The sequence below is a fragment of the Rhea americana genome, unplaced genomic scaffold (genome assembly GCF_003343005.1).
Source record: "Rhea americana isolate MKP2758 unplaced genomic scaffold, rheAme1 scaffold_128, whole genome shotgun sequence".
Taxonomy (NCBI): domain Eukaryota; kingdom Metazoa; phylum Chordata; class Aves; order Rheiformes; family Rheidae; genus Rhea; species Rhea americana.
The window spans coordinates 1898457-1920633 of NW_028185350.1; the positions used below are offsets into that span (position 1 = coordinate 1898457).

Sequence of the window (22177 nt, forward strand, 5' to 3'; positions counted from 1 at the left end):
ACTTGTCTAACWGAAATATCTTTCTTCTTCCACACGTTTCTAATATACAAACAGGAGGACTGCTTTAAGAAATTCAATCTACTTACATATTGCCCCCTGCAAGTCACCACATAGTTGTGTTCCCTAAGACAGTACTTTGATAACAAAGGGAAAACAGTACACTAGGGATGCCAGGGAGCCAGGGATGCCTTTACATGGCAGCATCTCAGATATTTACTTTCGCAAAAGCAGACCTTCAATTTAAATGAAACGTGTGCAAGGGATTCCTGCTTAGCCAGGCTGTTAACACAATACAATTTATAATGCTTTTGTTTAAAAAAAAAAAAGTAGTGTATGTGTGTATATTTTATATATATATAAAAATATATATGCACACACACACTATATATGAACATATGCATTGCTAATTATATATAATTTTTWAAAAAAATATATAATATGTATATATGTTTATACAGACAGAAAAAGAACATATTAAGAAAAAAATCGCTTTTCTTCTTTGGTGATCAACTATAAGTTCAACATCAAAAAGCTCTTATCAATAGTAGTAGATATCTAACACAAGCAAGCTATTGTGCATTACCAAACTCACTCAAACACCGACCCTCTGGAAAAGCAAGCTAATTGGATAAATGGGAGAGGAGAGAAAGCTATCTTGTATTTGCTGCACTGAACTATCGTACAGCAGCTGAAGCATAACAATTTGTGCATCAAATACTTATCTAGAACCAAGCAAACTGAAAGAATCTATAAATTTAGTGTATCGTGCAAGCACTGGTGAAGCACCCTTCCCTTCAAAGGGCAGCACAGAGAACAGGCAAAGCTGGGACAACCAGAGCCACAGAGACAGGAATCAACTTAAAATATTTCATCAGCAGTGCTGGAGTCAGAGCCTATATCCCTCCATTCCCAGGACACTACTGCTTCAAAACTAACATTACAGTAACTTTCTAGAGAATTTTTTGCACACAGGCACAACTCAGAAACAAACCCTGATGCAGCTTGATGGTTTTGGTTCACACATCTGTCACTTCTGCAGGAAGACAAGTACTAGAAGAYGTCCTGTAAGTGCAAGAATGAACCCCTCAAGAATATAAGTTGTACTCTTCGCACTCATCTGCAGTGCTATCCTCACATTATACCAACAATAAATAGTTCAGCACACACTCCTGCATCTAAAACCGCACCACAAGAAAACCAAGAGRCATTGCCTCAGGCACTGCGGACATTGAACTGATCACACACATACCTGCAAAAACCTTAGCTCTAAGCAAATTTGCTAACTTAAGTTTACCTAGTACCTGCAATTTAACAGAAAATAATCTCATCCTTTGCCATCGTATGTAGAGACACTAGTAAGCAAGTCAACTAACTGCTAATAGCAGAAGAGGGGAGCTCAGGATGCAAGAGTAGACTTGCTTTCTTCCCTGCATCTCCACAAGGTGTCCCTCCATTCTAGGTCACACTCATTTTGCTTTCTTCGCTGCAGGGCAGGGAAACCAAAACCATCCCAGCTGCCAGCTTTAGTCCTTTTTTTTTTTCCCTTCCTTTTTTYCCCCCTTTTTTTTCTTTCCCCTCATTCATTTGCTTTACATTCCACAGAGCTAGTGGAACTTGCCATACAGAAGGGAAGCACGATGTTTTCCTCCTGGTACACAGTTCCCCTGCAGCTGGACACAGCAGCCCAGCGCTCACCGCTACTAGACAGCTAAGCTAAGAAACAGCAATCCTTCGTCTCTCCTATTTAACATGTGGCACCTATCAGAAAATCAGAATTTGCTTGACAGTTCTTCTGAGAGAGAGCATTTGCCTTCCCACCTGAGAAGCTAAAAGGCAGAATATCCCAAGGAAGAAAATCAGTTAGATATGAAAGGTCTGGGTGCTACTTACCTGTCACTAACTTTCTTTATCGTTATTCTTAGCATGCTGCAACAATTAACTAACTTTCCAATTTGAAAGAAAGAATGGGCTCTGTTCTCTGTAAGCAGCACGAAGAGATTAAAGGAGAGCTGACACAGGGCAGCCAGTACTCCCTCCGTGAGGCTGCTGAATTTACAACGCATCAAATTGCACCATGTCGAAACCCCCTAAGCCTTATCAAGAAAAACTGATACTCGATTGTGTCCACACAAGGAGTCACTTACTATAAATAGAAATATATTGAACTTGGAAAGTGTAAATATTTATTTCATAAACAGTATTTTTATGCTCAGATAAGAGCAAATATACAAAGGGTTGATCCCAAATCATTCTGATTTTATTTCATAAATTGGCATTCTGGTTTAAATTAATATTTTACTTGAATGTTCTTTAATATCCTTATGCAGAAATGCCCTAAGTGATTTTAAAACAAGTGACAAATAATTCCCGTATCTGAAAAAAAAAAAAAAAAACACCTCACTGTCTCAGCCTCAAATAGACCAATTTTCTGTCTAAAGCTTATCACTAGACTACAAAGAAGCTTTCAGCCCTATAAATTAGTCTCACATGGCCTCATTCTGATGAGTCCTCACTTACATTATACTAATCTACCGCCCACTCTTTACAGCAAGTCYGTGACATAAAAATATATTTTCGTCTTATTTTGGGGGACTATTGATAAAATTAGAACACACAACGTTACTGACGAGCAAATCAAAATCAAAATTGCTAGGTGAAGGATTCCCCTTGCCTTATGCTTTCATCAGCTGATTGCTGAAGTATAATGTTTTGCTTGTATGTAAATAAATAAATAAATAAAATTTAAGTTTCTAGTCTTAAAAATAATCTAGCTCTACCACTCCACTTGGTAGTTTTAGGGTATGTATCTTCTTGTTAGTGTTTACTGCCAACATTCAAGTGTATTCTTCACTACTGGCATCCAARGAGAAAAACTGCCAACACAGAAGAGCTCTCAGCACTGGCCTGTCCCTGCACTAAGTTATTTCAGCAAAATGAATGTGTCCCCTAACAGCCAGCAGCTTTTATTTATAAAATCTACCCTGGCATTAAAACGGCGTGTTGCCAAGTACACTGGAGGAAATTTTGGTAGAAGAGCCTTTATCGGAGCTGCTCGCGCACAGTGAAGCGATACTGAAGACTCCGGAGCGCGGGAGGTGCGGGGAAGCGCAGGCGCGCTGCACGCTAGCCTTACCTATGTATCTTAGCGTGAGAGTGCAGGTAGGCCAGCCCCTGCAAGGCACCGTGAGTAATGGCAGCAATCTCCACTTCCTGAAGTGGTTTCTTGTGAACTGAGGGGGGGAAAAAAAAAATTCAAGAAAAGCCAAGACAGGGTAAGCGGATTCTCTTTCTGAGCATGTTCTTTATTTATTTGTTTTAAGGAGGGGGAACCCCACCGGCTTTGCAAGCCATGACGTGAATGCCGTCTCCTGCATCCTAACTGCTTACGGCCTGGTGGCCATTGGCGGCTTAGAGTTTGGCCACACATTTCACATTGCCTACAACTGCTCTTCTCCCCCCCCATATTACCGTTAAGGCCAACRGTTACTTTTAACATCAAGAGATACGTCTGAGCAGAGCTTGGCAAATATATTCAGAGAGACTTGTTTGGCCCTCAGCAAGGAACATTTCCCCCAAAAAATACTAGCTACAAAAGAGATGCCTCAAAGCACATTCCACAGATCCCTAAATACAACCAGCATGTGCCTCTGGCTGATGCATCTTCGATACAAAAGATACAGGCTACAAGTAATATTAGTTTTAGCAAATTATAGCTTAGTCTCCCTATTCCTCTACAGGCCCTGTGGTTTTAGATTTGAGGTCACACAAGTCRCCTGCTCTGTAAAACCATCTGTAATTATACCTACAAACTGCAAGGCAAAGGCAAGAATGGTCTTCAGGAGTTCTCATTATGGATATCCAGATAACAGGCAGTCTGCTTCAGACATCAAGGAGGTGCAAACTACAAGATTACAGCTGTATATATTTATACTTTCATTTTATGACATAAAAACGAGCCTGCCTACTATATGCAGCACTGGTCTCCTGTGATAGTTACAGCCTACCCTTCATACCACAAACACAGGCATCCTAAGTACAGAATGAGGAGGTATAGACAGACTGCCCCTACCGCTTGCAAAATACTAGTTTCTAAGAGAAAACAGCCTCCCACCATACTCCAAAGGGGGCACTAGCAAAGAGACAATCAAATACTATATAAAACTTACCCTCTAGCAAATCAGAAGCTGAACCTAAACAGTACTCCATAACCAACTGCAAGAAAAAAACATGCTTTTAAATAGTAAGGTAGACACTGCAGATATTCTCGCACAAATAATTATTATTTGGATGGCTGAGAAACTGTAAAGGCAAATAAAACTTAAATTTGCAAGAAATACAATAAATGATGAATTTAAAAAAGTGCTCCTATGAATTCCAGCAATATCATGACATCCTACATTCTGCAAAGAAAGTTGAGGCCCTGGGAAGGTTGTGGGGAGGTGCTGTAAAGGATGTTCAACAATAAGGCCAGAAGCTTTGCTTAATCTGCACGAAAGCAGAGGCCTGCCTCAGAGATGTAGGGATTTGCTCCAATGTCCCAAATTTCCATTCCCATTAAATTACTTGGAAAAGTCTTCAGATGAAAGGGACTACAAGCAGCACGAAATGAATGCTGCTGCATGTTAAGACATTGTGTATATATTGAATATTTGGTTGTTCTACAATAAGTTCTGTGCTCAGAAAGACCTCTAAATGCCAGGCCACTCTCACTCACCCATGCRGTATGCTCTTTCAGGTAACAGCCCTTATACTCTATGGTGTTGGGGTGCTTCAGCTGTTGTAGAAACTTGACTTCTTTGATGATATCCTGCCATTTCTATTAAAAAAGCAGAGGATATGAATCGTTTATCAGTTTAGCCCTTTCATGCTCCCATACACCCCACGYCGTAGTACATTCTGAAAAAGCAACCTTAAGGCAGTTTTGCAACGGGAAGACAAAACATGAGTAGTATGTTCAATCCTTTTTCAGTTTCCACATCAAAAGCGCAAACACATCTTAGCTGCAGGACTGATTTTTCCTCCCAGTGATATCCTGATCATGGAAAGCTATTCCAACTGTATCAGAAGAACTAAGGGTTATGACATTAGRAAGTGGGATCAGGCTTTTCTCAATCATTTGCTCATTCAGGTTAGCTTCTTCCCCAGGTCAAAGCCGTTAACCTCATGGAAACAAAAAGAGCTCCAGACACAGGGCCTCCTCTTAACATTACTTTTGAGATTACGTATATTTAAGTAATGCCAGTCACGAAGAGAAAGTTGATCCAAAAGCCATGAATTTTAATTAATTTGTCAAAATAAACCATGCTGTTATTCAGCAGCTAGACAGTAATAGCCAAGTATACTTACCCATTCCCAAATATAAACAGTTCTTGGTTTATTTTTATTRTTTTCTCTCAGTACTGCAGAATCACAGGTATCACCTTGCCTTTGAAACACTTTCCAAAGCCCAACTGGGCTGCGCTTGCCTAGATCTCTATTGCACTAAGACCCCAAAGAAATAGCTAGCTCAAGGGCTTCCAAACATGCTTCTATCACTTTGCTTACATTTTACTTAAAGCACAGCTATTTTGTATAATGAACTATCTAGCGGTCTCAAACTTAGTAACAATCCCATCTACTCCAAAGCAGATAACTTGTGTTGAAACAGATGATAGCAGCTAGGTGTTTGCTCCCTACTGTAATAAAACACAAGGGCACAGACAATTGGAAGATCACTGCAACAGCTACCGACAGCTTATGTGGGAGACCAACAGGTAAGCAAGGAAAAATGAATCAAGGAAAAATGAACCAAACTATCCTTCTTTGCTACTAATACACAATCATGTTCTCCATTGCAGGTCCACTTACTAATTGAAATGAGYTGACTCCTCAAAGAGTGGTGCTTATGGATGCAACAGCCAGTGYGCTCTGAGAGCACACATTACTGAAATAGCGACCCTAGAAGCATTCTGACTAACCATTCACTGCCTTAAATTGAACCTTTTGTCAGAATTTGCATCAACTCATCTTCCATCTATAACTCTTCATGCTTCCTATGGAAGTCAGTAACAACTACAGCATTAAAAAGTTGGCTTGCTAGCATCAAATAAAATATCCAGCTAATTTCATTTACATTTACATTGTGGCTGCATCAGCTTCTGCGTGCACTACTAGCTTTGTTCATCTTACCTCGTTCGTTTGCTTCCCACTGTAGGACATTTTCTTGACTGCCACCACTTCATTAGTGTGGGAATTTGTAGCCTGGAAAAGAGAAAAAAAAAGAAATTTGGAGGGGGGGAAAAAAGGCGGGGGGGGGGGGGGAAGGTTTTCCCTCCCTGCGGAGTTAACTGTGCCTTTGGCAAACATAGATCTCTCCTCCTGTGTCAAACCCATTGGAACAAACTCCTGTGCTGCAGAGACAATTTCTTCATTATAAGATTTACCAGACGATCACGATCACCTTTTTTCTTAACTTTATCCATCTGTCCACATCCACTGACCCTCCACCAGCCCTTACACTCCTTTGCTTGCTACCTCTCCGCTGATACACAAACCAAGGTCTGAAAACGCACCTTGTGAGCATGCAAAATAGTATTGTTGGAATTGCAGGAAAAGCAGTTTTAGATAAACCTTTGGAAAAATATTTGCTGAGGAAACACATGAAGAGATGTATGAAAAAATCTCTAATTTTTCCCATAAGGCACTGATATTCTCCAACAACTATTTCCATTTTCAATTTCAAGATGGCACTTCATTTTGGAATTTATCTCCATTTAAAAAACAGCAACCTTCCTCCCACTGTAAATTCTTTCATTTTAAAACAACACCCCCTTTTCTGAGTTCTGTGCATAGCAAGGCGAAAAAATAATTCTGTATGCACCAAAAAACCCAATCAGTGCACGTTCTGTTTGACCCAACAAACCAAAATAAATGTAAGTTACTGACACAGCTACAACAAAGAATTTATCTTGAGCATCGTAAAGGACTACACAACAACCTGGCAAAACAAAATGCGTATTGCCTAAATAATAACAGCTTTGTCCTTTGGGCAATGACTCTAGGACACTAAAAGACAAACAAGTTTCATCTAAAATTGTGGACCTTTCACCATCTTTATCATACGAAAAWTTGATTTTCTAAAAATTCCAGTGGGCTTACTAATCTGCCTTAATGCACTTAAAACACTGCACTGAGCAGTGGCTAACCAGCTACATGTGCATGGGCTCCAGTACGACAGTGAAGGCATTTTTGCCTTGTTGAGCATTCTTCCCTTCTCTCAAAACGATTATCAAACTCCTTCACTGGTGCACTTCCAATGTTATGGCAAAGACTGCATCAAGATTTTAATTGCATTACATCTAGTATTGGTTCCAAAACAGAGTAAGATGAGATAGATGTGTCAYGGGCTGCTTTCGTCCACTTGTATTCAATATCAGACTTTCTTCACGTGTTTAYTCTTCAAAGGCTGATTGATCTCTTTTCACATCACGCAAGCAGGGTGGGCTTTTGTGACTTTGCTACAGCTCAAGACAACCTCCTGTTGGTAAGGGAGGGACCTCCTCCCAGATACTGTAGCTAGAATTATATAGCAATTTATTTTAGTTTTCCTGTGCTACTACAAAGGGATAAAAGCTTCAGGAATGGCTTTGAAATAGCAAACGGAATAAGTGTAATCCACTTCACTTACGAAATTGGGTCACCTAATGTAGGCAATCTGCACATAGTTGTTCTCTTGACTGTCAGCAGCTGAATAGATGTCAAATTATGAAGCCATGCTATTCATATACATGCAAACCATCTTATCCAAACAAGCATTGTGGAGATAAGTTTAAAGGCAGCCCATAAAAATCTCAGGACATTTACATTTTCCACAAAAATTGCCAGACCCCAAACATCATCTATTTTAATGCAAAAACGCATAGCTTCAAAGAAGTACTTTAGAGAGCTGATCCCAGTTCATACAATTCAAATAGGCTGATGGATTTGCTTTGAGCCCAGGGCATCAGCAAGGAAAAAATGCAAAGCTGCCTCCAGTCTGTTCATCTAATTCTTACATGGAAAGTACTGCTATCTTAAAAACCTTTCTTCTTGGAGAAATGAGCAGAGTAGCAATGTCTTGCACAAGTCTTCACCCACAGCAAACCTCCGGGTCTCATTTCACATTGCTAGCCTTCTTTTCTGTCTTTGAAATGGAATACCTTGCTCTTTTTATTTTGATTTCTTCATTGGAGAGCTGAGCTTCAAGCTGCAAATTTACCCCTGCAGACAGGTAGTTAGGCCAAGAGACTATGCTTGGTATCTTGGRGGAATGGAACCTAGAAAAAAAGCACCCTGATCGATGTTATTTCAAAAGGAAGAAATGAGCAATCTATAGATGCTGCATGACGGATTAGCTATGCATTACCAAGGGGTAATCCRTCATGCAGCATCTATAGATTGCTTTGTCACAGCCACCAGGTGTACAACAGATATTACCCAGTCAGTAGAACACTACTCTTCTCAAGTCTGTATGGCAGAGGCCAAGAACTCTGTTTTAGAAAAAGATCTACTTGCCTGGACTGGCACTGTCTTCATTTCTGTCCGTCTAGAACAGACAACATGAATATTTTAGTTTTAAGAGTTTTGAAATCTCAGTACCTCCAAGCAGTGGCTATTTTCAGAACAAAGGTTAGTGATAGTTGAAACTTAGACTACAACAGAAGTTACATGTAGTAAATCCTGTATTTTGATTGTTCAAGAGGATGGGCACTATACTTTTGAGCAATAAGTATCAATTGAAGATATTTCATGATGCATATAGTRACTTCAAAGAAAACAGCACTGGTGAACCAGAAAAGTGAACCACTGACCTTTTAACAGAAGTTAATATTAATCCAGTTAGGCAAGAGCCTGACACCATGCAAGATGAAAATTGCGCTCTGCTCCTCACAGTGCACATTCTTCATCAACAGAATTACAGAAAACTGAGGACAAATAGCTTCGGGAGAAGACAAAACCCTTCCTAACCGCGCACCACTCTGATTCAGCACATAAAAGATCAAGAGTATTTCACTCCTACAGAAGAGTTAATGCTGGTGTCCTAAACAAATATCCAAGTATTTCTGTCTGTCACAGTAACTCCAAATGTCTTTACAGGAACATATGAAGTCCTCTTGCCTCTGCCATGGGCTTCCACAGTTGTGGAGGAAGTTCTTGCTTCACCAAGCACTTGGGATTCCCCTGGCTGAAGTAAATTAAAGGGCTGTACAAGCACACTTGACAGAAACTTCAATACACTTAAGTGGTTTTGGCCACACTTGCAAATCTTTAGTGAAAAGCTTGGCAGAAGATAAGCACATTTTGCTTGCAAAACCGCCTTTATTTACACCATTCTCATTTGCTTTATCCCTCTTCCATACGCAGCATAGACCTAACTAGGTTATTGTTTCTGATGAAGCTATGCTTTTGAAATCAAGTACAAAACTTATCTAGTCAGCATTTAATTTTAAAACCTTGTAACAAATAACGAATTTCTCAGCCTCCTGATACACCAAGCATCATTTCTTTCAGTCAAGAAAAGAAATTTGAAATTCTTTATCTTGCCATGCCTGGACAACATGCAAACAAAGTAGCTTGCAGAAATAAGCTTGAATTGAGGTTTATACTAGAACAGTCATATTAACTCACCACAACTGTGACAAGATGCAGATCAACGTATTTGCTGTTGGCGGTGGTGGCAGCACCAATTTAAATAAAAAGGTCCAACAGAGGTAGCAAAAGTGCAGCTAATCAAYGGCGCTCAAGCACACGAAGCTCTACGCAACCACTTTTCAAACAAACAAAAAAAAACTCCCCCCCCAAAACCCCAAACAAAACAAAACCCCAGAAACCCCACACCAAAACCAATAACCACAAAGGAAAACTCTACGTCGATCGTTAACACGTGGGCGAGTTCCTACGTGGGACCCCGGCCGCTCGCGGACCCGGCTCAGAAGACGTCAAAGGGGACGGTGTCCTTGGGAGGGGGTTAAGAAAGAGAAGAGCAAGGTGCTAAGCCAAGAGTCATCCTCCCAACACATGGCCGGTGACTCGCAAAAAGGAGGAAAACCACATCCTATGGAGACAACCAAAATCACCTACCAGTTCTGAGAACTGCAACCCCCTACTCCTTTACTGGTTTTAACTGGGTAGTTCGCATTTTCTGGATGGCTGCGTCGTATCAGAGTCTGAGACACRACACCTCTCACTGCCACAGCTGCTTGTCTTTTCTCAGTGGGGATCTACGCTCTTTCCGTAGCTGTCGCAGGTTTTGTCAGTGGCCCCAGGGTTTAACTGGAGGATATTTATCTTATAGGCTTCATATTTAAATTTATCATCATGTTTATTTTTTTAAATCTTGCTTTTGATATTTCCCTCAGAACACTGGGCTTAAGCACAGTGGAGGGGCTGCTCTCACACAGTGAGAAAACTAATTTCCTCTTTCAAAATTGACATTTACTTTGAAATCCATACACATGCTTCAGACCACCCTGAAACCTGATGCACCTCAGGAAAAAAAAGAAAAAAAGAAAAAAAGAAAAAAAAAGAAAAAAAAAGAAAGAAAGAATGAGTCTGTCTCATTAGCCAAACTGGCAATTATTTGCCTCAGACGCTTCAGTAAGGAAGCCTCAGGTGAATATTCCTCTCTTCAATTTTCTGATGGAGAAAGGTCCCTAACTGGCTTCTTTGCAAAAGAGACAGTCTCTAGAAATACTATCACATATAAAGACCAGAGATGGAGGGGGGACCCTGTCCCTTCGGCAGCCCTGATCCTTTACGGTTTCTGACGTACTCTCTGTTCTTGCTGCCAAGCATGTCAGCATGCCCAGAAATCTTGCGATGACCAAGATCTTACTCGTGTCCCCTGCTTCACTCCAAGGTGCACTGGGATCAAGATGCAAGAGAGGCCACAGAAGTTTTTTTTTTTTTTTTTTTTTTTTTTTTTTTTTAGAAAGAGGGAAAATGAACCGTAGATACACAACATCCCACATCCCACATGTGGCAGAGCAAGGTTCTGGCATTAACAGCGCAACACAGGGCAGAAGTAGAGGCTTTCCGAGGGCTGGGCTGCTGTGCAGCCCGAACTGCACAACAGCTGAATTCCTGTCTGTGCCTTACGCACAGCACGTGTGGTGACTCCAAAAAGCAATTTACTGTGTGTTAAGTGCTTCATGTAACAGGAAGCAAGGCTTAAGTTTGAAACATTGGCTTTTAGTTTGAAACAAAATTGGCTTTTAACATCTAGTGCATTTTATATCATAAATTCACTGGATCTACTAATCTGCAACAATTTATAAGTATATGAGCACAAAGTATCTTGAAATTCCAGTTTGACAAATTAATTTCCAGCTGCTTAAATTCAACTTTCAGCATTGGACAGCGTAAGTTACCACATACTTAATCTCAGTGGTTGCATGCACTATTCAGACTGTAGTATCAGCTGCTACWGTATACACACGTTGTAACATTAATGAGCTCAAGAGTGTTCTGGACTCACTTGTTTTTCAGATATGTTAAGACATCCAAAGCACTAGCCTACAAGGACATTCCCTTCTACAAATGCTGAAAATTTATAAAATATCATTGAAAATGGYTTGGTTTTCCAAAAAGGAAGTGAAGAACTATACTCACAAAGTAAACKGCTCCAAAACTTCCATGTCCAATTTCATGTAAACCCACAAATATTTCTTCAGGATCATCTTTGTAGAACAGGTCAGCTATTTCTGGGTCCTTTGGCACCCCTTTGCGCATGTTGAACAGTATTATGAACTAGTTCGCGCTTTCGATTCCCAATCAATTTCTTCCTTCATCRACAAAGTAGTTTGTGGACAGCATTCAGCACCTGGTGAAAAAGTTCATCTTTATTCCTTTTTCCTTTACACGTGTTCTTGTTCTTGCTGCTTTGACAGCAAAATAAGAGGAAATACTTTCAGAAGCAATAGACTTCACTATTCTTTCCGTCAGCTAATTTCTTTTAATTATTAGTCTAATTTAGATATAGAGATTAAAATGCATTCATAGAGTACAGCAGCCCTTTATCTCATACAGGAAGCAAGTGCTGCAGTTGCACTGAAGTCCACTTAAAGACAAAAGTCCCGTTGCTATGCAAAACATCCTGTGATTTGTTATTCTAAATGCTGGCCCTCTTATATGTCAATTTTTAGACTGTCACCGATTTTCCTTCTACTTTTTTTTTTCCAACTATTTGTTTGCTTTATTTCTGGGCTCTCTTGCCACTTGGTGCTAATAGAAAAGTAAGTTTCTATTCCACAGAACTACTTCACAATTAAAGCAGATTTTTTTTWAAAAGTGCTGTATAGCAACTAGTGCTATTGGGTTCCGATGACTCCCAGGTGACAGAACTGCTTTTGAAAAATCCCAGACTCCATTCTATAGGGCAGATCTTTGTTTCCTTTACATCTTTCTTTAGTACAGACCTATAATTAGGCGGGGCAAAACTAAGATGCACTTAAATGAAGATTAAAAAGATTCATCCCCAAAGTTTTTTTTATGAAATAYACCACCAGACAATTTCATCTTTCCCACCAAGACAACCTGAAAAATCAGTCACTAGTGTACAAAGGAATCATGGATGCATCTATCCAGTTGCTTTTGCCTCCTGAAGCCCAACAGACTATTTGCAGGCGAGTCAGCTAGAGCAGGTTCTAACAACGGTCTGAGGAATTCTCAGAATTATAYTTCCAGATATATAGCTGGGCATCTTATAGATACCATAGCTCTTCCATGCATAAGAGAAGAAAAAGACTTCTGAAAACGTGTATGAAATTGTGCAGCTCATGATATAAATCTGTGTTATAAATCATGTGCAACATTTGAAAAAGGACTGACTGAAATATAACAATCGGATAAAATTAAAACTAGAATGCACATTAAAGACTTCAGCAGGTTTCAGGCTGTTAGTGCCGTCCAGATAGAACAGCGATGAAAGTAGAGCATAACAGCGATGAAAGTAGACCAAAGTCTGAGACAGAGACAGGCTCCTTGGCTCAAAATTACAARTAACAGAGCAACACACACAACAAATCCTWGTCCGTTAGWGGAGCGTAGCCCACTCTGCTGAAGYCTACCTGGGTAACTGTGGCACAAAGCATGCTCTGTGGCTCAGACTCCTTTCAGCAGCATTGTCGCGGGCTCTGTTGTCTCCCCAACTTCTATGCACGCCGTTATTCTGCAAAGGAAAACAAGTGCCARCATTTAAAAATATGTTTCTAATACCTGTACATGAAAATACTACATTTTTTAAAAGTATACTGACTATCAAGGGATCACTTGAAAGTGTAGTTAAAAGGAATATGGACTATAAAGGCTGATAATCTCTCCTTAGGTGAAGACACTCACTTCCTGTGTTCTATAACCCTCAGGCATGTGATACATAAGACAGGAAACCAGGAAAAGAGGTTAAACTCTTAACTTCTTTGACTTCTATGCAGGCTCTCAGGCTCACATGGGTGGGGTGAGTGCTACCTATGGAAGTTTGGTCTCGCAGGCAGACCACACTTTCAGACTGCCTACAAGGACAAAGCCTGCAAAGCCAAATCTATTACTTAACTCAGTATGTTGTGCCTGATGACTTCAAAGACTGCAAAGAAAGTCCTAGACATGGATAAGTCAAATATTGTTGGATTCCACMGAGGAGAGAAGGAACAATTTAAAAAAGGAGGAGGACATCCAGCTAGACCTATCAGCTGAAATCAAGCCTAGATTGCTCACAGTTAAGGATGTAGTTGGCTGCAGTCATCCGTGCCCTCCAGCATAACACCACCCTCTAAATACCCATCTTTTAATACAGAGAAACATATTTACAGCTCAAAATTAACTTGCCATCATGCAAAAGGTTACCAAAAGAGCCATGTCCACAGGAGAAATGCTTCACAAGTATAGCATACTGCAAAAGCTGCATTGCCAAAACCTTTGAYGTGTACTCCAGAATTAATGATGAAACAAGCTAACCTGCCTTCTCGTTTTTTATGAAAAAAAACAAACAAAAAAAAACTATGAACAGAAATCTTCTTGTTGGTTACTAACATTACCCTCAAAAGATATTTTTTGTCTACAATCTTCAACAATCAGCAATAAAATTGAGCTGTTAAAAAGTTACTTGAGAACCTCCAAAAAAAGGGATCTGTAATGTTTCAGCTGAAATCAGCAATGTTTTAGTTGAAAACAAAACAAAGAATCTCAGGAATAAACTAATGATAAAAACCCAGACGAATTACACGATTATTCACTCTCAGCTGATTGACCTCACCCAAAGGTGCTATATTTACTACATGCCTCCAGACATGGGCAAAGAATGTAGTATTTCAGGTCTGGCATCCTTCAGCCAGGTGAAAAGTCTATCTGGCTTTAGAACAATAAACACAGAATGGGGAGAGAAAAATCATTTATTCACCTCTAGTCAAATGAACTTCTCTGCCATAACCAAAATCTGTGCACACCCTAACATTCAAGGATAAACTGGCATTTAAGATGGGAAAGTAAGTGCCAATATTTGAAGATAAGTCTAGGTAACAATGTTGTTCTCCAGATATAAGCATAAGGATGTACAACATACAAATCTCCTCAGTAGGGTTACTATTTTCCAGTAATGACTATCAGAAAACCTTGGGAGGTAAAATATATCACAAGTAACTTCAGTCTCACTTGCTTAACATTATCAAGTTATTGTTCCGTATCATGCTGGAGTACCGCAGTGCTTTGTGGCACAAGCACTGAGAACCTTCCACACGACCACAGATACCGGTTCAGGCACGGGACAGCACAAAACAGAAACGATGCAAACCACTCCGTAGGACTTTTGTAGTAAACTGGCAGTCACAAATTCCTAATATTAAAATCTCTCTTTTATACCAGGAAAGACTGAAATGAAGATGGTTTAAATGACRGCTGGCTTGGTCCTTCAGAGGATTATGGTAGTTCAATGCCATCAGAAGAAGTAATTCAACTTCAAGGTAGGGTCAGTTTGAGAGAGCTGTTTCAGTTATCAAACTACTAAATACGGAAAAAACAACCTACTCTAAGCAGCACGTACATCATCCAAAAAGCACACATAAAACAGTATTTGAGATTGTGCATGTTCAAGATACCTCAAATGATGATAGCATTAACTACACTGGCCATAACTTATAGAAGTGACAAGCAACTAAAGGTATTTGAAGTTTGTACAACCTGCATTTTGTTTAGACGARGCCCTTTGGAGAGGCCTCAAACTGTGCACCTAAAAATCAAAGCTCTCAATCAACAGGTACTAGGAAAAACATCAACCTTAGAAGGCAAACTGCTTGTGCTACGTTTCTGAAAATACTGTAAGGGACTAGAAAGACTGGACCAACTCAAAAGTTCAGCAGCAGAAACAATACTAAGAATAGCATTTAAAAGATAATTCCCTAAAAGAAAAGGCAAAATATATTATGCCTGCTATGCTGGTAGCACCTGCACTGGATTCTTCAGTGGGGAATAAAAGAAAGCCATCAGGAAAACAGTATCCCACCCCATAGGGTTTGCCCCTTGGCTGCTGCTTCTACTAGATTCAGGCATTCAGCATTAAAACACCAGTTTACTGAAAGCTAGAGAAAGTCAAGCACACAAATATTCACAATGTTCGGTTGCTGTGGAAACTTTAGAGCATCATTAGGGCCCCAAACCTGAGCAACTGCCAGTGCTCAGTTAAACTGGCATAAAAAGAAGCACAGCATTATCAAGATGCTGGGTTTTCTAAAAATTTAAGTAACATCCAGGAACAATCTTCCTTAAACTATCTAGTAACGCAGGATAACTTAAAAGCAACTGTTTTTTTCTGCATCCTTTTACACATAGCAACACTGTGATTCCTCAAGATTTTAAAAAATATATACGCTTACACGAAACCTCTGCTTGAGTAAACCAGTGTTCCCAAATGCATGTATTGTGAGCATCTTCAGGAGCTTTGCATTTTCTTTGCAACGGCTCCCAGGGAGAAGACAATTCTAAGTGATTTYCTAGTCCTGATTTCCTAGTCCTAATGTTCATTAAAAATAGCTTAGTGTAACACCTAGGGAAAATATTTAATAGMAACCGTATCTCTTCCAGAATTTCCTGGTGGGTAACGGGAAAATGACTCACATAAGACTTGATGTAGCAACAAGAGATTTATAAACTAAATTTTACTGTTGTTATTTTATATTAGAAAACTGCTCTGGAGTGAAGACTGAATTTTAAAGGTCTGTAGCTATTCCAGATATATCCTTGTGTGGACAAAGCTCTCATATCAGAATAAAAAAAGTCTGCATATGCCAGTCTACTTTCTTGAGCGGAGAAGTCCTGAACAGAGGAAGTCTTTGACACCATACAGCAGAGTTCCAGCGAAGATAAGAAACCACTGATTTTCACAGGAGTTAAAGCTAGYAGTAAACTAGACTAACTACGACTTGGAACACAGTTCAAAAAGACCTACCTATTTCAAAGACTCTTCAGTTTGCTACAATTGGGAAACCATGATTACACTGGACGTGTTTTCAGGGCAATGCCTCTGTTCTACAGTAATGTTACAGACAGGAAAGCAAAATCACTACTTACTTTAAAACTTTGCTCTTTGGGGGAAATGGAACTACACACCACAGCCAACCCGATGTACAGGAATCCTGCAGCCTGCCCGGCACACGAGGGCCCAAAACAAGAGTTACATGCTGGAAGGATGGTTTGAGAAGTACAAGTGCAAGATARTATTCTAAAACCAATAAAAAGAGTTCAGCTTAGAGCAATTTGCTGGACTACTCCCTTTCTCTCCTACCCTTCAAACACAAAAACTCAGGAATACAACCCAAAGCGACCTTCGCACTATTAGGTGAAGTTACTGTAGTTCTGGTCTTCTACCATAAAGGTTTTAGCATTCTCTACTCCTCATCTATACTAAATAGCACAATTATCAGCTGCTTTCAGTAGCTGGTGGAAGATGACAGGAGGCCTCATTATAGYACTCACAGGAGAAATGACTGGTAGAAACTATTACAACAATCAGGGCAGAAAGCAGATAGCAGCGTGCTGCTCTCTGTGAGCCAGGGGCGCATCCTGCGGACTACCTGAATAATGCTATAGCCTGTCTTGTTAACATAGCGAACATGTTTTTTCAGTTTAAAGATGTGCACAATTCAAGTCCTTGACTTGAACACAAATGAAACATCAAAACATAAATTGGAAGTGCTTTTAAGTAGACCCAAATTATCCATATTTCTAAATATTCCATATATCTAAAACTACATCCATGTACACGAAGATATCTTCCTTGTGCCCACAAGAAATTCCATAGCTGTCACCTTGCTCTACAAAGACATCTCTTAATCAAAACAGTTAAGATATTTACTTCTTTCTTTGTAAAGCTCACTAAACAACCTGCAGCCTGGCCAGTTGCTTAAGCTCATCAGCACATTCACTATATGCAGCGGAGTTTCCTGCCCCGCAAGGATCTCAGTGATGACACTCAAACAATTCCACGTCCACGTAAGCACAAGTTGACAGTTTGCAAAACCCACATTTTGAATGGTGTCTCACAACACTCAGGCCCCACTCAAATATGTACAGTAATATTTAAACTTAATTTTCRTTCCTAACTACACCACAGTACTTCCCAAAACAAGACAAAGTTTTCCACACCAAACGGAAAAACAAACTCCAGGAAACAGGGCGGCACAGCAGCAGCCACGCAAAGGAGGAGTAACTTTACATCAAACTTCTTTTTTCTGAGAATGACAGACACACACAGTCCTGCTTCTTCGTTCTAGTCTCCAGGAAATCTCCAGAAATCTGGAAGACAACATTAAGAAAATTAGCTTTCAGATAAATTCCCAAGCAGCTGACAAACACTGTCCCAGACCAGACCCCCCCTGAGGTCAAGGCAGGCACGCTGCATCCTTTGCACATTTGTTACAAATTGAGCAACATTTTTTCCCCTTTATTGCTACATATGACTAGTAGGGCCATACAAAACCATCTTGTCCAGAGTTTTTGCAGTTGGTTAAGCATGCTTTCCCTCACTAGTTCTCCTACCTCTGGATCATGCTCTAAGATCAACAGGGTATCACTCGGCAGAAGCAGGTACTTTGTCTCCGCGGTGCCTAATGCTCTCTGCACAGGCTCAAAGCAGGAGGACCTGCTGCAGCAAGGACCTTCAGCAGACCCCTCTGGCATGATTACAGTCATAGGAAGAAGAGGAGGAGGAGGAGKATTATGGGAAATTACCAAGTCTTAAATTGACCACCACAAAAAACTCAATAGCCTGCAGGAATTATTTTTCTCATACYGTAATTTATCAGCACTCAAAAGAACTAGGAGCCAAGAGCAGCCTTTTTTCTTTACACTTCTCTYGCTGGCAGCTATGTATTTTTTGCAGGAGACAACACGCATACAGGCATATTTGTAGTTAACAAGTTAAATCTCTTAATTGAGAGYAAAAATTGGTATGTATTTGTTGTATATCAACAGCTGGCAAAATTCAAACTCCCAAATCAAGTTCYATCATTTCAAATCTTTTAAGCAGTTTTTCTACAGGGCTCCTACAAAAAGGAGGAAGTACAAAGATTTCATTACAGTTCAAAGGTCTCTGGTAAACACTGTACCTAAAAAATTCTACCATCTAGGTAGATTCTAAAGCATTACCTATAATAAGGGATCCCACATGCCCGAATAACTTTCCTGATGCATAACAAAAACAGCACTATCTAGCTAAGAGCTTCCCACAACTAGTATTTTGCTTCCACCCTGTAAATGATTCTGCTTCGACATGTCATCTGCTACGCTCAGGGGAAGCAAACAGCACAAGGAGAAGGAAACGTCATGTCAGCCAGCATTGAAGCTCAAAATTCACGTGCTTCTTTTTAGACATGTCCCCCAACGTAGCCTCCRAACTACTGTAAGAGGTGGCATACCTTTGCTATTCTCCATCACAAAGCAAAAAAAAWWTTTTTWWAAATTTCTCTCTTCAAGGAACCTAGGAACATCTGCAACAGCAAAAGCAATTWACACCAGGCAACCCTTCCTTAATATCACACAGCTCAGAATTCAACAAATTATAAAAGATGTATGTTTTGACTTGCCTGGCACAGAGGTTTTATAGTGTTACCGTGAAAATTCTGCAGCTGTTAAAAAACAAAACAAAAAGCCATAATGTTTTAATGACAAAATTGAGAGGAAACTATGGATGGGTTAAAAACTCAGGCAATTAGCTTAATCAGGAAAATTGTCAGAAGTTAACAAAACCCAGGTACTTTCCAAATCTAGTCYGCAGGGGTAGCATTTTAAGAGTGAACTGAAATTAAAGATATGACAGAGCAATGCATCAAGTCTTTTAGTACCAAGGTACTTGTCTCTTGTAGGCAACAGCCAAGYGCTTAATTGTCTCTCTGCTTTGCTAAACATGTATAACTAGTCACCCAAGATCATGAAGAACATTATTTGAAAAACCTTTTCAAAAAACTTATCGTACTAAAGAAAAAAAAAAAGACTAAATCCAAACGAAAACTCCAGGCTTGTTAAACAAACAAACCAAAAAACTCCTGCAAATCCCCCTCCATTTCTCGCAATAAATGTATAATGCAAAAAGCACAGTGTGACAGCAAGGGACACTAAGTGATGCTTTCTAATAGTTTTCTTGTTAATTTTAAAACAATAAAATGAAAATAGGTATGTCCTTATATTGCTTAAGGATAACYAWCGGTATAACATTTTYGGGATCAARAGCATTTTTTAACCATTATAAAATCTAGTGTGCATTATTGTGCTTTTGCAGGCTTATCTGACAAGCTTWAAATTTTCAGTAATGACATAAACTTCATGTAGTTAAAAAGAGTAAAGAAATAGGCTTCTTGCTCTAAACAAGATTTCATTAGTGCTTCATCATGGCACCCTTGAAATAATTCAAGAGTACATTTGCAAGGGAGGATAGATACATGAATCAGATTTTAAATCCCAGTGTTTGAAAGCCCAAACAGCATCATGCAGAGAAATGCAAGTTTCATGTAAGATTCATCTTCTCATCAAAGCATCTCTAAACCTCACATATGAATCACGAAATTGAGGGGAAAAAAAAGATTTAAATGGTAAAAGCAGCTTTATTATCATACTTCCATAGCTSTTTATAACATCATTTAAAACACAGTGAACTCTACACAATTATAAATTCATGATTATTCGGCTGTGCACTACTCACAGGCRCAAATAAGTCATCTAATTTGTTTATGAAAGTCTGAAGAGATGCCTTTACACTCAAGAGTTTCCTACATATTAATGCAACGGCTTCCAAAGAGCTTTATGCATTTCACATTTCAATGCTATTTTTAGATATTTTTAAAGAGTTTGTATTTTGACTGACACATAATCAAACAACAACAAAAAAAATATTAACTGGATAAATCTCTTCTGCCACCCACTGCTGCAAGCCCGAAGCTGCTGTGAAGCATCCAGAACGATGCTCAGCACCGYGAGAGCCGGCAGGATAGACCTTGCGCTGCGACCGCCACCAGTACAACTGAGCCAACCGACACAGAAGCGACTGTGGTGGCTCAACATGCCCCAAGATCAATTAAATAACAGATGCCTAATGAGGCTGCAAACAAATCTCCACCTGCATTTCAAGATCATTTTTTTTTCTGAAATATAGGAAATAACTTCATGGGACTTGGAACACTAACAAGCTCAAGAGGTTGTAAAATTCAGTTTCACATTGCTAGATTAGATGGCAGGACATTATGGTTTGTCCCACAGAAGCAAGTCACAAACTGAAGAGAATGGTTAGGTTTAAATAACAGGTTAGTGTGCAGTGATGCTGTTGAATAGTTGTGTTTTGCTACCCAGGATTTTTTTAAGTCGGGGGAAACATACATATATTTACATATGAAAAGGCTGTGATATGATTTGGAGACAAAAGTGTTTTCTTTGTACAAATGCAAGACAGTGAACAAGATCACCTACTAGCGAAGGCATCCTTTATCATAACATTAGCTGGCTTAGGGGAAGATAATCTTTCTTAAAAAAAAATTTCCCCCTCAAGAAAATACATCTCAGATATTGATTTTTAGAAGCTATGCCACTGTAAACTAGCCAAAAAGTAATCATTTGGTAGGTCTTTAATGTAAAGAAGGAAGACAGAYGCGGACTGGGCTCACACGGGCCGAAGAAAAGGGACTCTCTTGTCCGCAGTGCCAGAGTCTCATAGGCTCCCTCAGAATATGCAAAACAACCCACAAACCCAAACAGGGATTTTTTTTTCCCCCGTTCAATTTGAGGGGACAGAGGTTAGGGAAGGCAACTGTGAAGGATGTTCTTCGTGGTTTCAGGAACCTCCATGGATTTATATCATGAGCTTCCTATTAACCCCCCCCGCCCCGTGTTCCTTTCTAACCGGGGAGGGTGCTGCAGAGTGCAGCGCACGCTGGCCGTCCTCCGCAGCGGGCAGCTTTGGGAAGGCGCTGCTCGCCTAGGAAGCGGCGGAGGAAGCCCCAGGACGGCTAGGCTCGGCCGGGCTACGCTCCGCGCCGCATCCGCACRCCTCTTCTTAGCCCCGAGAATCCCTCCCTGCCACACACTTCTCCTCTTACAGATCTCCTTCCTGCCTGCCCGCCGGCCTCTCTCGGTGCCGGCCAGAGATAACGCCTTAGGAAACAGCCTTTTCCACTACTTCGGTTTATCACTTTAGCTCGGTCCGTGCTCAGCRGCTCTCCCACATCCAGCTCTCTTCCTGACCTATTTACAGGCACCGCTGCAAGCATTAACACATACAAAAAGAAATGTTTCTGCACTCGCATCGTTACAAGTGACTACCCCTGCTTCGTTCAGGTGTTCCAAAGTTCGCTCCACAAGCGGAATTAAACACAAAAATGTTCATTTGGAAAAATGCACCAAAGTCGGTTATGCAGGGGAAACATGTTACTAGAAGAGGCCAGGTTTAATCTAGCACGTACCAGCCAACGCAGAGTCAGAGATTAATATTACATGACTCACCCACTGGCTTCCTAAGTTTATTCTTTTCTAGTATATGCATTTTTTATAGCTACTAATAAAAGATACACATAGAAGCAAAATATGGATGCCTAACTTGCAAAATATCACCATTTTCTAATGACTGTAAGCAGGAAGGGAATATTACCCACTATACAGACTAAGAAAAGAGCACCTGATGGCTGGAAATCTG

The 22177-nt window shown here is 40.1% G+C and overlaps 1 protein-coding gene across 3 annotated transcripts in view; it reads right to left on the minus strand.

Moving 5' to 3' along the window:
- TAOK3 (TAO kinase 3) overlaps positions 1-22177 on the minus strand; it is an 81363-nt gene that overhangs the window by 42019 nt on the left and 17167 nt on the right. For 2 of the 3 annotated variants that reach the window (XM_085326161.1, XM_085326163.1), the window contains exons 2-7: positions 13086-13186; positions 11629-11839; positions 6169-6240; positions 4715-4816; positions 4167-4212; positions 3134-3230 (exon numbers count right to left, since the gene is read on the minus strand). In XM_085326161.1, coding sequence (XP_085182287.1) covers positions 3134-3230; positions 4167-4212; positions 4715-4816; positions 6169-6240; positions 11629-11748 — 437 coding nt within the window. In that variant the 5' untranslated portion in view covers positions 11749-11839; positions 13086-13186. Of the gene's footprint in view, positions 1-3133; positions 3231-4166; positions 4213-4714; positions 4817-6168; positions 6241-11628; positions 11898-13085; positions 13187-22177 lie in introns of all 3 variants that reach the window. The other variant, XM_085326162.1, reaches the window with a different exon arrangement.